The 15619-nt window shown below is 35.2% G+C and overlaps 1 protein-coding gene across 2 annotated transcripts in view; it reads left to right on the top strand.

Moving 5' to 3' along the window:
• The first annotated feature begins 5536 nt into the window (after positions 1 to 5536).
• Positions 5537 to 15619, top strand: part of vcana (versican a) — a 64972-nt gene continuing 54889 nt past the window's right edge. The window contains exons 1-6 of one of the 2 annotated variants that reach the window (XM_021475988.2): positions 5537 to 5746; positions 6949 to 7020; positions 7618 to 7989; positions 11594 to 11768; positions 11944 to 12071; positions 13076 to 13369. In XM_021475988.2, coding sequence (XP_021331663.1) covers positions 6957 to 7020; positions 7618 to 7989; positions 11594 to 11768; positions 11944 to 12071; positions 13076 to 13369 — 1033 coding nt within the window. In that variant the 5' untranslated portion in view covers positions 5537 to 5746; positions 6949 to 6956. Of the gene's footprint in view, positions 5747 to 6948; positions 7021 to 7617; positions 7990 to 11593; positions 11769 to 11943; positions 12072 to 13075; positions 13370 to 15619 lie in introns of those variants that run through there. The other variant, NM_001326557.1, reaches the window with a different exon arrangement.

Consider the following 15619-nt stretch of genomic DNA (forward strand, 5'->3'; position numbering starts at 1 on the left):
ACTTTTGACATTTGTGAGTGCATGTATTAAACAATAAATAAAAACCACATGTCAATTGGATTTGCATATAAAAACGTCATTTGGACCTGCATGTAATATTTTTTTGAATATAAATAAGGCTGAATTGTTTCAGCTTAGCTGGAACTCTTTTCAATATGTTCAATCTTTGTTTAGGAACTTTCATGTAGAGCTTCTGGTAACTGCAAAAAATATACAAATATAATAATACAAAATCATTTTCTAAAGTTTTTGTAATGTTTCTAATCAAAACATCAAGATGAATCTTAATAATTTAATATCAATCAGCATTTTCAAGTAATAACAAATAAATATTTAATATAATAAATATTGTCTTCTTTTAAGAATTAATAGGCTCTATTTTAACGATCTAGTCACAAAATCTAAAGCACATGGTGCAAAAGCATTAACCATTTAAACTCTGCTGTTATTTTGGGATTTCCACCAGGATTTTGCCTACCCAAATTCAAAAATTCTTCCCAAATCCACATGCAGAGGTGTAAATGCAAAAATGTGGGTATCATTTTAAAGAAAACCCTTTGAATTTTCATAAAACACTATTGAAAGTTTTTAAAATAACTGTATATGTTGTCTGTGTTATAATAAACATCTAAAAAAAGCATTGTATTTTTTTTTTTTATATAAACTCAAATTTGAAAGTGTTCCTTTTAGGTTCTGTGTGGTCTAGCTTGCTGTAATGAATTGTGGTGGTTCCTGCACATGTCTGTAATCATAGGAAAAAAAGAAAAAAATGTTTCTACCATAATTTATGCAAAAGTTATTGCATTCCAACTGATGAGAGGTGCTATACAAGACACAGGGATTGATCATTGTTTTCATATTTTACTATTCTTTTGTTTGATCAAACATAATTCACTGTGTTTAAACCACATCAGACATATAAATGGATTGCTTATGCACATCACCTCAAAAAGGGAGAATGGCCCTGAAGCGCACAGCATAAGTTAAGAAATGACAGCTGTCTGTGCTATCTGGGGCTGCTTAGTGATCATAAATGTATTGTTTTCACTTCTGCATGGAAACACCGCGATTCAATTGGCAACTGTTTGATATGTGAATATAAGTGAGTAAAAAGAATGCTAGAACCGTATGAGCACCGGCAAGAGCTTTCATTTGAGCTATAACTTGAACATGTGTCATATGAAAAATATGAACCAATGTAAAATACCCAGCTCGGGTATCCAAAATACTGTGTATTTAAGTGTAAATAACATTTGTACAGTAGAATAAAAACCAAAGTGATGCATATGTGCAAAAAATATAGATTCTACATTTTCAAACAAAACCATTTATGGGGGTCTGGTGCAATGCTAGCCCTTTAAATCTTAAAGCGAAAGTCGATGACTGTTTAACTGGTTAAACAACGTGGTGCAAAAAGTGAAGATTAGGGTTGTGCTGTTTTGAAAAGAGCAACAAATTGCGCCATACACATCTTGGGCCTTATTGTGCCAGGTGTATAATAGGACCCAATATGTCAAAATTAAGTATCTTTTTTTTTTTTCGATAAAACAAGCTAAACAATCTGCTAATGGAGTAACCAAAATAATCTTGCTTTTACTTTTAAATAAGATTATTTTGCTTATTGTAAGGAAAAACTCACTTCATTTTGACATATTATTTCTGAAAACAAGACTTGCTCATCTAGAAAATGCTTCTTGATTTAGGAATTTTAAGATATTGAAACTAGAATACATAGAATTATTAGAACTAGAAATAAAAGACATTTTTGCTGAATTTTTTCCCCACCATAATATCTATAAGCATTTCGATAATATCAGAATCTATACTATAACTGTAACAATTGTAAGAATTAGTTTCAGAATTATTTTTGTAATGAACCAAAATACATCAGATTTCAGCTCTTATGTAATATTTAATTGTTTTATATTTTCTATCATAAAAGTTTTCATGTATTCATTCTTTAGCTTCACTCCTACACAAATTTTGGTTGCCTTAAATTTGTAAGTTGAATCAAATTACCATAAGAGTCATTTTAAATTAAATTATTTTTTTGATTTGTTTCACCCTTCCAACACCTTTAACACTGATAATTTTCTACTTTATTTTATTTGATCTGCTTCAGTGATTTACAGCTGTTTCAGAAGCATGCGCTCATTGTGATGTAGTTTCTGCTTTCCACAGACATGACAGTACAAATTAACCCCAGAGCATTCTCCGTCTCCCAGCTTTATACTACCTTTAATGTGTTTAGGAAATTGTAAATGGAGCTAACAGAGCATTACTGATAGACCTGTCCAGAAACGACTGCCACACTGTATGAACCTTGAGGAGAGTGTATTAACACAGTCATAGTTTGTAATTATAGGAGTAGCATTATTGTGTTTGTATTTATGCTTTGTTTATCCAACAAAAGTCCTGTGATTATCCAGCATGTCTGGACAGAAACGGTGAGGGTTGGTGGGGAAAGTGACAACACACACGCATCTTGTACTTTTCTTATGCTGGTAATTGTTCTACATAATTAAAAATGTAACGGACATTGGTGGTCACAAAAGATCCTTAAAACAGCTCTTGAACAAAATGACGGTTTCAATATGGAGTTCTTAATTTATCATCTGGATTGAGCTAACATTTTGTGTCTTTAGGAAGCATTGGTTGAGTCACTGACTGAGAATTATTGGTTTGTCTGTGTGAAATGACCTAAAGAGTGTATTATCCTTTGTGTTTTGGAAATAAAGGGAGCAAACTAGAACTTGCTAGTGTATAATCTAAAAGTCACCCTACCGTTTAAATTTGACATGCACCATCATCATTTCTGTACTATTTGAGTCCAGTATTGCACTTCTTGTTCACTATTTGTTACACTTTTTATTCCAATCTGGTCCGGATAAGTAACTTTGCAACTCCACACCAAGTCTCATTTGAGTTTTAGTTAGGTTTAGTCGAACGAATTGATATGCTGTTGCCAAGTATATGATCACTAGAATGTCTAAGTGAACTGTAACCCATTTAGTTTGATCTGTCAGAGAGACATTTTAGAGATTTGGTGTAAATGGAGGCTAATAATGGTTAAAGCACTGACCCATGTGAGTGAGCTTTTTCAGTTGATTGTTAGATCTGTTATCTTGGAGGGAAGTAAGCCAGAAAAGCACTGACCTGGAAGTGCACATCCTTGACAGTTTAGAGATTAACTAATTAAGTGTTGTCTGTAAAATCTGAATTACATGATCAATTGGTCATTACAACATATGTTTTAGTTCGATGAAACTTATTAAACTGATCATGTAATAACGTAATTGTACAAGTTTTGCAAGCTGTTTTCAGTCAGTTTAACATAATATAAGTTCAATGGACTCTTGAGATTAATTTGATTCAGCTTAAAAATTTAAGGCAAACAGGATTTTTTACAGTGTATTTGTCCAAATAAAACTGCAATATGTCAAATGCTGTCCATTGAACTGGGATTGTGTGTAAAGAACACAGTGCAATATACGAGAGGTTAGTTTTCACACAGCGGTTGTGACAATGTTTAAATGCGAATGTATTTTCTCTTATAGGTGTTTCTTATTGGTTTTAAGCACTTTTTTAAAAATGCAAAACGACCGTAATTACAAACAAACAAAAACGTTGGTACCATTTACGAGGACTCTACATTGGCATAATGTGTTTTGCACAGTATTACATGTCCTTACATTAATTGATAACTTTTAATTATTTCAATTAATGTTTAAATACCATTAGTTAAAAAAAAAACTATATAGTTGAAGTCAGAATTATTAGCCCTCCTTTGAATTGTTTTCTTTTTTAAATATTTGCCAAATGATGTTTAACAGAGCAAGGAAACGTTCACAGTGTGTCTAAAAATATTTTTTCTTCTGTAGAAAGTCTTATTTCGGCTAGAATAAAAGCAGTTAAAAAAACAAACAAATTTAAGGTCAAAATTATTAGCTCCTTTAAGCCATATATATATATATATATATATATATATATATATATATATATATATATATATATATATATATATATATATATATATGGGTAATAATTATATAATATATATATATATATATATATATATATATATATATATATATATATATATATATATATATATATATATATATATATATATATATATATATATATATATATATGATAATGATAATGATATGGGGCTAATGATTCAGGGAGGCTAATAATTCTGACTTTAACTGTATATCATCTGGCTCAAATTGGGGATGTCAACAATTTGAATCTGAAAAATTGCTTAGCCATGCCATGCTTTGCAGATACTATCTTGATAAATGAGGGGCAATTACAGTTACCAAGATGTCAGACAATAACTTGTACAGACATGTAATATTGCTAATGATAACACTGACGTGGAGGTCTAAATTACAAAAAGTGAATGAGGAGAGTAGAGGCTGTCTCTGATTACCAAGACCTGAGGAAGGCTACACGTTTATTCATTCATTTAGTTATTTATGTATTTATTTAATTTATATACTTCAATATTGTCAAAAAATAACCGAACAAACAAACAAAATAGAATACAAAAATCTCTAAATTTTCCTCTAAAATTAGCTTTTTTTTTATTAGGCTCCTATGTGTATGTTTGGTAATATCAGTTTTTTATGGCAAAGAATAATGCTTTTCCTGGTCTTTAAAGTGAAATATCTCAACGTAAACAAAGGAGGCTGAGGAAATCTTTCATTTTCGATGGAAATTTCAGATGACACTTTAGAGGTTTTTGCATCCTAACTCTTCAATTATAGGATTATTATTACTATTATTATTATTATTATTATTATTTATTTATTTTTTATTTTTTTTTGTAATGGATTGTTGTCTCAATGTTCTGTTTGACCTTATAAACTTCTTGAGAATCTAGGTGCTCTTTCTTATCACCCAGTGCAGTCTCTCCCCCGTGCGGAGGCGCAACTCTGCGCAGCACAAATAGCGCAATCTAGGATTATATTTCATAATAAGGGAATTGCATATCCATGACTATAAATAAAATGCACTTCCTGTAGATTTTTAAAAAAATTTATTTTATGATTGAGTAATTCTTGATATCCTATTCAGAAAATTTAATTTAAGTTGATAAATCTAACGGGAACTATTTGTTTGTTTATTTATTTATTTATTTATTTATTTATTTATTTGCTTGTTTATTAAGCCTATTAATTTATTAGAAAATGATATAGATATATGGCGCTTATTTAAACAGTCATTTTTTTTTGTCACAACAGTTTAGCCTATGATATACTGTATACCAATCAAGGTAATGTTCACCTAATGTTCTATAGTAGGGCGTAATGAGGGCAAAGTGACGCTCTATTGTTAAATTGTGAATGTTCTATTCTTGCATTTAAAAGTGTTTGTGCAGTCAAGTTGGGTCACCTACGTGTGTCCCAGTCACTTTCCCCGCACCTCCCTTATTTAGGCTGGTGTCTACTCACTTTTCGGGTGGCCACTGAGCCCCTCCTCTAAATCCTTGACGAGGTTATTTAGGGAGGAAAATGGATTTGAATGTAGTGTTAACGTTTTGCATTTACTGTCCGGATCATCACAAGTAACGAAGAAAAGTCTACAAGTGGAGATTTGTCCAAGAAGATTCAACAAGTGAAGGAAAAGCACTTTGTTAACTGATAAAAGGACGCGCATGATGGTTTCATGTGGACTCACTGTGAACTGGGATTAAGGAACGTTTATTTGCGTGTGGAATTATAACTTTCAAAGAAAGGTAAATATTTGCATTTATCTATTTTAATCATGTTCTATATGTAATGGCATGTCGGACTTAAAGTGATTGTGATGAATTACAAAATGTTTGTCGTTTTAAAAAACACATCACGACGTAATATTATTACATTGCAGTAAATCAGAAAAAATAATGTATAGATGTGATTGTTACCAGTACCTTACAACATTCTAATGTCTAAATAATGTTGTTACAAAGTTGCAATTATGAATATTTTATTGCAGTATTTCGACCAAATATCAATAATTTGTTTCTGTAATATTAAAACCTAGACCTATGTCTCATTGAAGTGTACATAAGTATAAAATATAAGTTGTGTCAAAAGACGCTTCTCATCTTTGATGCTGCATGCATACGTCATTGGGCGTGACTAGCCAGATCTCCCAGCGCAGTTTAATACAGAATAGGGCATCACTTCTGAATTTCTATTCATTCACAACTCTAACTGATTATTATCATAACTTTTTGCAACTGGCGAATTAGGCTACTGAATGAAAAGCGCTGCGCCGGCGAATGCGAGAGCGCGTGCACATTTGTAGAGCGCGCGGATGAAAAGTTGAGAGGGTTTCTCAAGACAGGATGCTTATAAGAATTGTACAGAATGAACAATGTGTCAGATTATTTGGAAAATATTACACAGCTAGGTGTATTTCGCTACGCGTTAATTATTTTCTTTTTTATTTAAATAATTGTAATTAATTAATTCGTAGCGGGCACAAGAAGTGTTACTTAATGATTTCATAAATGCAGTTTTATGGAAAACGAAAAAAAAATATTTCAAAGTTAATTTCTACCGGTAAAGATTTATTTTACTGTTATTGTAAGCAGTATAACTAAATGTCTATAGCCTAAGTCATCTATTGACTTTCACAATAAAGGACGTCGCTTTCTCACTCATCTGGTCAGTGGGTAGTCTCGTGAGCCCCGCTTTTGTAGTGGTGCGGTGGCAAAAGTTTGAGTCTCACCCCCCGCAGGGGATTAGAGCAACTGAATACTCATTCGCCAACCACCCTCTGAGAGGAAACACTCTGTATGACCACCACATCGTCTCAGTCAGATGAGTAAAGCCTTTCAGCATACTACTTGAGTGTTAATAGATAGCAAATGTCTCAGTCATTCAGCTCGGTTTTCAGCAGGGGAATTGTCAAATCAATGATTCAGTAATTCTTCTCTTCACCTTGTAGACTGCAAGATGTTGCTAAATATAAAACACATATTGTGGTTGTTCTGCATATACCACTCAACAACTGGACCAGGTAAGCTTTTTACACTTTTTTTTAAACATCTGTATGCGTGTTGCATTTCACTGATTGATACCTTCCTGCATGTTCTGCAATGAGTTTCTGACTGTATTTTGATTAGCATGTTACATAGCTTTAAATGTGTGTCAATGCGTGCTTTTTTGTTTCATAAATCTTTTAATGCATGTCCTGAACGGGTCGAACTTTTCCCACAAACTATTGTCCCCCAGCTGCCTCTAATGGTTTACTTCCAGGCACCTATACCTTTTAATTAGGATCTTCTTGTGGTGCAAACAGATGGCTTGACTTCTTCACTCTTTGGGGCCATGCTCACACATGGTGATGTTACCCTCAGGGGTAATCCCACCTGTCTATTCTAAGCATTTCTCACATTATTGGGTTGACTGTCTGACAGTTATGATTCCTGCATCATCACCATTTCAAGCATCTTACTGAGGGAAAATAGTTTCTGGTATGCTCACCCGTAGGTATCACAGAGGCAGTAAAACAATTCCAAGCTCAATTATCATAAACACAGTGAGGCATGATTTCCTGTGCTTTGCGGTAGATGCAGCTGTGTGTACGTATGTCTCATGCCTTTCATTCTCTCAGTCTCTAGCACATTATTGGAGATGCGTCCTGTCAGTGGCTTGTTGTCTGGGAAAGTGACTCTTCCGTGTTACTTCTCCATCATGCCTACTATTGGACCAAGAAACAAAGACGCGTCAGGATACGATTACCTGCGCATTAAGTGGACCAGAATTGATGGGGGTGTGGAGTCTACTGTTCTTGTCACCCAAAATGGTGTCATTAAGATTGGTTCGGGCTACAGGAGTCGTGTATCTGTGCAGAGTCACCCGGAGGACATTGGTGATGCTTCTCTCACTATGGTGAAACTTCGGGCTAGTGATGCTGGAACATACCGATGTGAAGTGATGTTTGGGATCGAGGACACACAAGACACAGTCAATTTAAATGTTGATGGTAAGAATCTTTGAACACATTTTTATTTCTCTAGTCACAGAGAATCTGGACAATTCTTAATGTTTGATGATGTGTTTGATTATGGTTCTTTTAAACTTCCAGTGATTTTCTGGAATGTGTGCGTGCATACATAAAAATCCCATAAAGACACATGACATCTGGTTTGTAATGGGGTCGTTCAGCAATATGAATATGAACTTAAAACTAGTTTTTGAGCCCTGATAACCAATATATAGGTTTATAAAATCAAAAATTTATATTATTTGGTCACACTGTATTTTGATGGTTCATTTGTTGAATTTAAGTTACATTGTATCTACATGCCAACTAATTCTCATTAGATTATAAGTAGACTGTTAGGTTGGGGTTAGGGTTAGTGTAAGTTAACATGTACTTGCAAAGTTTCTTGTAGTTAGTTAAATGTCTGTTGAAGGAGCAGTATCAGCAGATATCAAGCAGACAGTCTACTAATACTCAAATGGACCATCAAAATAAAGTGTAACCTTTTTTCTGAGCCTTTAAAAAATGCAAACAAATGCAATGGACAACTCATTTTATTGTAGAATATTTACTGCAGAAAAAATGTCAAGGCAACAATCAAACAATTATCGCTAACAGCAGTCATCCGAAAGGCACCAAAAATATTATTTATCTGCCAAAAATGACTTCTAATCTGGCTAATAATGACAATGGCAAAAAAAAAAAAAAAAGAGTCTGAAACTGACATGGGCACCAATATATTGTGCATGATAAATTTTTGTTGTGCATTAATATCAGTGGTGTAAAGCAGGGGTTCCCAAACTTTTCAGCCCGCGAACCCCAAATTAACAATGTCAGTGACTCGCGACCCCCATTTTTCAAAGTGGTTATACTGTAAATATATAAACCTTGTAGACACAACTATAGGCATGTATAAACATAAGCACATTGACAACACATAAATGCAACAGTCTATTTACCATATATATTTTTTATATTCATTTATTAATTTATAATATAAAAAGTAAAGGCTGATGACTGATTTTTATTTGTTTATAATAGATAATATTAATATAAAAATAATAATTTGTTTGGTCCCACTTTATATTAAGTTGCCTTAACTAATATGTACTTACACAGGTATTAATAGTTTGTTAAAATGCACTTATTGTGTAAAAACGTGTATTTACTGTGTACTTATGCTTGATTAAATACATGTATGTAATTACATCTGTAATTAACTTTTGTAATTACATTTGTAAATACACTGTTGACCATCCCTTACTTCTTAACCTACCCTTAAACCTACCCATGCCACCAAACCTGTCCATAACCCAACCTCTTTCCCAACTCAAAAGCGTCACAAGTGTTCTCAAATACATTATAAACACAGTAAGTACAATGTATTTATTTTGTGATGTCAGTACATAGTAGTTAAGGACACCTAATATAAAGTGGGACCTATGGTCATTCAAATAGTTTAATAAAACTTATTTGAGTTTTGGAAATCACCAAGCCACCCCTTGTCATTGTTACGCGACCCCCCAGGGAGTCCCGACCCCCACTTTGAGAACCACTGGTGTAAAGTAACAGATTACAAATTGTCAAACTGTAAAATTTGTTTTTATATATTTTTTTTAAATTACTTAGTTTAAACTTAAGTCAATAGCGCTATTCCGCCTAGCCAGCTTTACTAAGGTGAAGTTGGTTTTATTTTCTCATTGGTTCATTTTTGAACAATGATAACCTGTGATGCGCTTACTATATTGTTTACCATCCTACTTTGAATATTCAGCCTGAAATAGCATGTAAGTTTGACTTCGAAATAAGTTTTATTCCTTCACCCCACCGGCTAAATACTAAGCATACAGTAGCCACTTTAGGACAAAGAGCGTGAGAGAGTGAGACCTGCGATCCTTGCATGCATGAAATATTGCACATTATGACAAGATTTGATTGCTACACAACTAAAAACGTGCTAGATACAATACAGTTTTCAAACTGGTTAATGACATGATCTAGTGGGTTGTCTGCTGTCATCTTTAAGGTCCGCGTTCATGTTCCAGGAGGTGTGGCTTTGGACAGCAGGGAAAGGCCTGTGTTTTATAAGATTTTATGCTAACACTTATCATTTTGGCAGATCACCTACTGCACCTTTAATGTTTTTTTTTTTTAATGAATGATTTTTAAAATGATTTATTTCTATTTTTGTAAGAGCTGTATTTATTCAACTTTGTGCTTGAGACAGTCAAACAGTTGCATAGTTTTAAGAATTGCCACAGCAGTTTTATAACAAGATGTCTAGTATCAGAATCAGAAAGAGCTTTATTGCCAGGTATGTTTGCACATTCGAGGAATTTGTTTTTGTGACAGAGCTTCTACAGTGCAACAGATTTACAGAGACAGGACAATAAACAGATAATAAATATAGAAAAAAACAGTAAGAAGTGAATGCAAAATATACAAATAGACAAGTGTATGTAGAGCTATATTACTATATACAATGTTATATGTGCAGCTGTTATGTGCAAATTGGCATGTAAAGTGTGTTGTTAAATAAGTGTATATGTGTATAAAAGTGTATGGAAAGTAGTGATGTTTGTTCCACAATTATTATTATCAAGTGTTCATGAGATGGATTGCCTGAGGGAAGAAACTGTTCTGGTGCGCAGTGCTCTGTAGCGTTGACCAGAAGGCAACAGTTCAAAGAGGCAGTCTATAGGTCAAATACATGTTTACCTATTTACTGCAATTTAAATGATGACAATACTAATTATATTAGTTTTTGTTGTGCGTGACAGTAAAACTGCAACATTCCGTCAACAAGCTATTTGCATTCTCAGTCCCTCTAGTTTTTGATGCCAATTTCCTGGGACTAGCGTTTTGCGTGACAGGGTTTTTGGGTCTCAGTTGATCTCAAATTTCTTCTGTTTATAGATGTCATTGTTGTATATGCTGCCAATATGGGAAATTCCTTCAAGCGAATTGATCAGTGACAGTTGTAACCAAAGTAAATTACAGATAAATGAAAATTCAGTGTGTTAAGTGGAACTGTTAATGGGAGAAAACCCGCAAGCACAGATTATCTAAATTGTTGAGGGATTTGAAGGTTGTTTTGGACCCTCCCAGATTACAGTTACAGTGTAAAAAGTCAAATGCACTCCAATAAACTTGGCTTATCCTAATGTCTTCCCTCTGCCTGCATACGCTGTGATGCCGGGACACATGTTGTATGGGCTGATTTATGCACAGGCCATGTGAAAGGATGGGATGGGTCAACCCTGAACTGCTTTGGCTCTAGAATCACAGCACCACCCTGCTCTCAGCAGAGATGCACTGCCATTTTAATTAGACCCATTACTCATTTAATTTGAGTACGTTTCAAAGCGACAATTATGGGGGTGGATGGAATGTCCCCTCATTCAAATGAATGTCCCAACACTGCTCATTTTATTAATTTGTTTATAAGCAACTCGCAGACATCTCCGGGACTGAAGCAGATTGTATTAAGTTTCATATTTGTCTCCGACAACAATGACAGTTATGCAGAATGCCCCCATTTTAAACTCTGTTCTCTGTTTGAACACGTTAATTTTTATTTGTTTTTTTTGTGTTTTTTGAACAGGCGTGGTGTTTCACTACAGGTCGAAGGTCAGCAGATATATTCTGAACTATGCACAAGCTGTGCAGGCCTGCAGCGATGTTGGAGCGACCATTGCTACATCAGAACAGCTGAGAGCTGCTTATGAAGATGGATTTGACCAGTGTGATGCTGGCTGGATAGCAGATCAAACAGTGAGGTTAGAGGCTGTACTTCTATATGGTCTTCTGGGAGCAGTCTCATTCATAAATTCAACATCTATACATATTCTTGTATAAAGGCCAGTTTCAAAAGCAAAACACATTATAATGTCACCTTATTTATTAGTGATGAACATTCCTGTTTCTGTCTGTGTGGCTTGTTTCTATCTGCAGATACCCAATCACGAGACCCAGGCCTGGCTGTTTTGGAAACCTGCCTGGAAAACCTGGTGTTAGGTCGTATGGCAAACGGAAACCCACAGAAACTTATGATGTGTTCTGTTATGTGGATAAACTTGAGGGTATTTTTTTTTCTTACCAATCATTTATATGACTATTTTAGATAAACCCCTTGTTGACAAGGCCAACAGTTCTGCGGTAATTCGACAGAGCAGTAGTTTATCTATTATATTTGCTTTATGCTGACATATTTAATGTGGTTTCAAACTGCGGTTATGACCAAAAATGAATATCAACCATTTTGGCGATGCACATCTGTGGTATTACGCGCTGAAGTGGAAGCTTTCAATATTTTTGTTGCCACAGAAAAGGAGTTTAAGCTCTTTTTTAATAGTTTTATTTGAATTCCAAAGTTTAATCTGACCTTTAAAAACTTGTTTTGCTGTGTATCAGTATGTTCATATTTTGTTTTTAATCACATGCATATTTCAAGCTGTTATTGGTTACTAATAATGAAGAAAAATAGGTTGTAGTGATTTTTTTTCAATTTACAAAATGAATAATTTACCTCAAAATATCAAACACTCTTAAAATAAATAAAAAATATATATCATGCTTTGTCAAGAGACTTGATATTCCTTATATGCAGTATGTCCAGCTCAGTGCTCTAACAACAGGATGAAAACCAGTAAATGGATTTGTTAAATGAACACCCTGTTGTATGGTTTAATATGTCTTATTCCCTCATAAGAAATAAGATTTGGGTATGTCTTTACTGTTCTGCTATAAATTACTTAGACGTCATAAAAACCTCAGTACGAGCTTTTGACAGCAACACCCAAAGCTGTGCGAAAACAACTCTCCCTCATTTTTTTATTCGATTCACCACAACATTTGCAAATGGAAAATACATATTTCTTTTTTGAAAGCTGTTTAATGAATTAGCATTTGTCATTAATTGGGCTATTCCCTGATCAGCCTTGATCCAAAATCTGGGTTTTGATTCATTGACTGAGACTTTGAAGCCTACCTTTCAGCAGGATTATTATAACACTGTTAGCAGGTTTGATAACCCAAAATGCAGATAATTTCATGTATAATAAATGTAAATGTTTTTTTGCCTTAGGTAATGTTTTCTTTGCACCCACACTGCAAAAGATGACCTTTGATGAAGCCAAAGCAGTGTGTGAAAGCAATAATGCAGAGCTGGCCTCACCTGGTCAACTTCACGCTGCCTGGAGGCAGGGCCTGGACCGCTGTGATTATGGCTGGCTTTCTGATGGCAGTGCACGCCATCCTGTCTCCGTACCCAGAAGTCAGTGTGGTGGTGGTCTGCTGGGAGTACGGACCATGTACCGCTACCGAAACCAAACAGGCTTCCCAGATCCCAGTATGAGGCTTGGCGCATACTGTTTCCAAGGTAAAAAACTCTTCACTGAGCTTATGAACTGTTTATGATGTAATAAACGAACACCTGAGTGGTTGTGAGACTTTACCAGCTGTTCTGACGTCATTTCTCTTAGCATGCTTATTAAGAAGCCCTCACCCCATTCTATGCGTAAGCATGAGCTCTAAGCTTACTCTGAACGCAGTAAATCAGAGCAAAATATTAATTTGAGTCCGCCACATTTTGTTAATTGAGGTTCTTTTAAGTTGAGACGCCTGGTATGGAAAAGTTTACATGAGAGTTGCTCATTCTCCAGTGATTCACTGACCTAACTCTGCTGCATTCTGGGTTGCCGCCCATTTCTAAGGAAACCAAACTGGGCTAGGTTAACAAGAGGGTTTAAACATTCAGAGGTTCGATGTGCCACTGTAGTGCTTCATGGCTAAAATGGCAAATGCCTGTCAGACTTTGCCTTGTGGTGTTGTACTGTAGGTACTCAGAATTCAGAAAGACTTGATTTTCACATCAGCTTAGATGACCTCATAAAAACAATATTATGCAGCAACGAAGATCTGTCTCAACGGATAAACAGCTTTGAGATATGTCAAAGTCTTTTTATGGCAAGTTAATCTTTGGCCATCTTGGTAAATTCTGTGAACAGTTATTTATGCACTGACAATAAATACATTAGTATAAATTCGCATTGCTTGATATTACAGTTTGTTGTTTACAAACCATGATAATGTGATATATGAATACTTTTTTTGATACTTTCAAGTTAAATTTGTTTTTCAGTTTTTGTTAATATTTAAAAAGGGTTACTTACAACATAGTATAATTCACAGGGAAAAATAAGTGTTAAACATGTCAACGTTTCTCGGAAAACATATTTCTAAAAATGCTGTAGACTTGAAATGAATATATGCCTATAATGTATATGAATATCCCCAATCTGATTGGCTGATAGCTGTGACATCCATCAGTCTGTATTTAAACCACAGTAATTGTAGTGTATTGAGTGTGAAATGGGACTCACTTAAGGAATGTATGTATTTTGTGTTGGCCACTCTTTATATAACCCCAAGGTATATTTCGCTTGGCTATCTGTTTGTTTCTAATGGGTCTCCTGTTTTCATTACTGCAGACTAGTTCAGTAAGCAGCAAGAAAGAAGAAATGCCCGCATGTGTTTAGCATTTTTCCTTATGGCAAACACAACAGTAATCTGGTAGTGAATGCATTGCTTTGGCTTTTTCTGGGTTAATTATTGTGATCTCCTGATTGCAACAGAGAAATACTGGGAAATGTCTCTAGACTGATGTCATTTATGCTTTTTAGTTTTATAATCTTAAAATGTTACAAAATTACCTGTTTTGTCAACACATTAGATATTACGCTAGAGAATCATTCAAATACTAGCTCTTAAGTCACGTTGGTGAAGTAGCAATAATTTCTGCTGTTCTGATGTCAGCTGCAGATGAATGGCAGAAGAAAGTAGTTCCTCATACAAAAGGGTTTTTAGACGTGTTTAATATTCTTTTTGTACTGTATATACACAATTATGCATTCGAACTGTTGTATAAATGCAGTATCAGATGAGTAGCAGTGCGATATGGCTGTATATCGTCACTGGTGGGACACTAAAGGCTGATTTATACTTCATAGTATGCTACGGCGTTGACGCATAGCCCTACGCCGTGGCCGTCGGCGTCGCTGACGTGCACCTCTCAAAAAATGTAACTACACATCGCAACGATGCGTAGCGCAAGCCCTGTGTTTATTCGCTTGGTAGTGCTGACGAGTCTGGGCGGGACCGAGAGCTGCGTGAATGGCGCGGCCCAGACCCACATTGTTTACAAGTGTGGAGTCTAGTAAAGGAGCTCCGGATGGAAATTTTTGTTTTGTGTTTACCTCATAGTTAAAGTTATTCCACGTCCGCCGGTTCCTGCCTCAAAACAACAGAGTTTGAGCCAATTGTACATTCAGGAAGTGTTCAGGAAAACAAAAAAACCAGCGAAGAAACTCGACACAGAGGATTATTTACACCTCACTGCCAACTAGCGTTTCGGAAGTGTTAATGCAGACCAACAGAGACAACGCGCAGAAGTATAAATGCACACAGCTATGCGCGTTGCATGCGCCAGGGATAAGGCACCAGGCATAAGGCACTCAGCCTGCGGCCTCCCACCAAAGCCAATATACAGCTATATCATATTGCTTGTGTGTGTGTGTGTGTGTGTGCGTGTGCGTGTGCGCGCGCGCGTGTGTGCATGTGTGTGTGTGTG

Source organism: Danio rerio, chromosome 5 (assembly GCF_049306965.1).
Source record: "Danio rerio strain Tuebingen ecotype United States chromosome 5, GRCz12tu, whole genome shotgun sequence".
Taxonomy (NCBI): Eukaryota; Metazoa; Chordata; class Actinopteri; order Cypriniformes; family Danionidae; genus Danio; species Danio rerio.